This window comes from Penaeus monodon, chromosome 15 (genome assembly GCF_015228065.2).
Source record: "Penaeus monodon isolate SGIC_2016 chromosome 15, NSTDA_Pmon_1, whole genome shotgun sequence".
Taxonomy (NCBI): Eukaryota; Metazoa; Arthropoda; class Malacostraca; order Decapoda; family Penaeidae; genus Penaeus; species Penaeus monodon.
Window position 1 is genome coordinate 28,347,747 of NC_051400.1, and position 335 is coordinate 28,348,081.

Below are 335 nucleotides of genomic sequence, written 5' to 3' on the forward strand. Positions count from 1 at the left end.
CCAGGGGGAGCGCCGGTGAAAGTGGCCCTCTACCACCCCGAAGGCGAGTCGCTGGATCTGTCGTGCCCAGGGTGCCATGCCCTCGTGTGGCCCGGGGGAGAAGTGCCAGCCTCGCGGGTCTTCAAGCTTCGGGTGGAGACGGTCGACCCCGCGGCCTTCATCCTCATGTCCTCCCTGGCCACACTGGGGATCCTCATGGCGCTGGCTTTCCTGGCGTTTAACCTGACCCACAGGCGCCTGAAGTGAGTACTGGGCGAGAGTGTAGCGCGTTCGATCTCAATAATTGAAAAACTGGCAACTCAACCCGGGCTGTGGAGGACTATGGTTCGTCGTCA

The 335-nt window shown here is 62.4% G+C and overlaps 1 protein-coding gene across 1 annotated transcript in view; it reads left to right on the plus strand.

Moving 5' to 3' along the window:
* Positions 1-335, plus strand: part of LOC119581906 — a gene marked incomplete at its 3' end in the record, with an annotated part of 85,972 nt that overhangs the window by 63,730 nt on the left and 21,907 nt on the right. Inside the window, 1 exon segment of the mRNA XM_037930069.1 lies at positions 5-242. Coding sequence (XP_037785997.1) covers positions 5-242 — 238 coding nt within the window.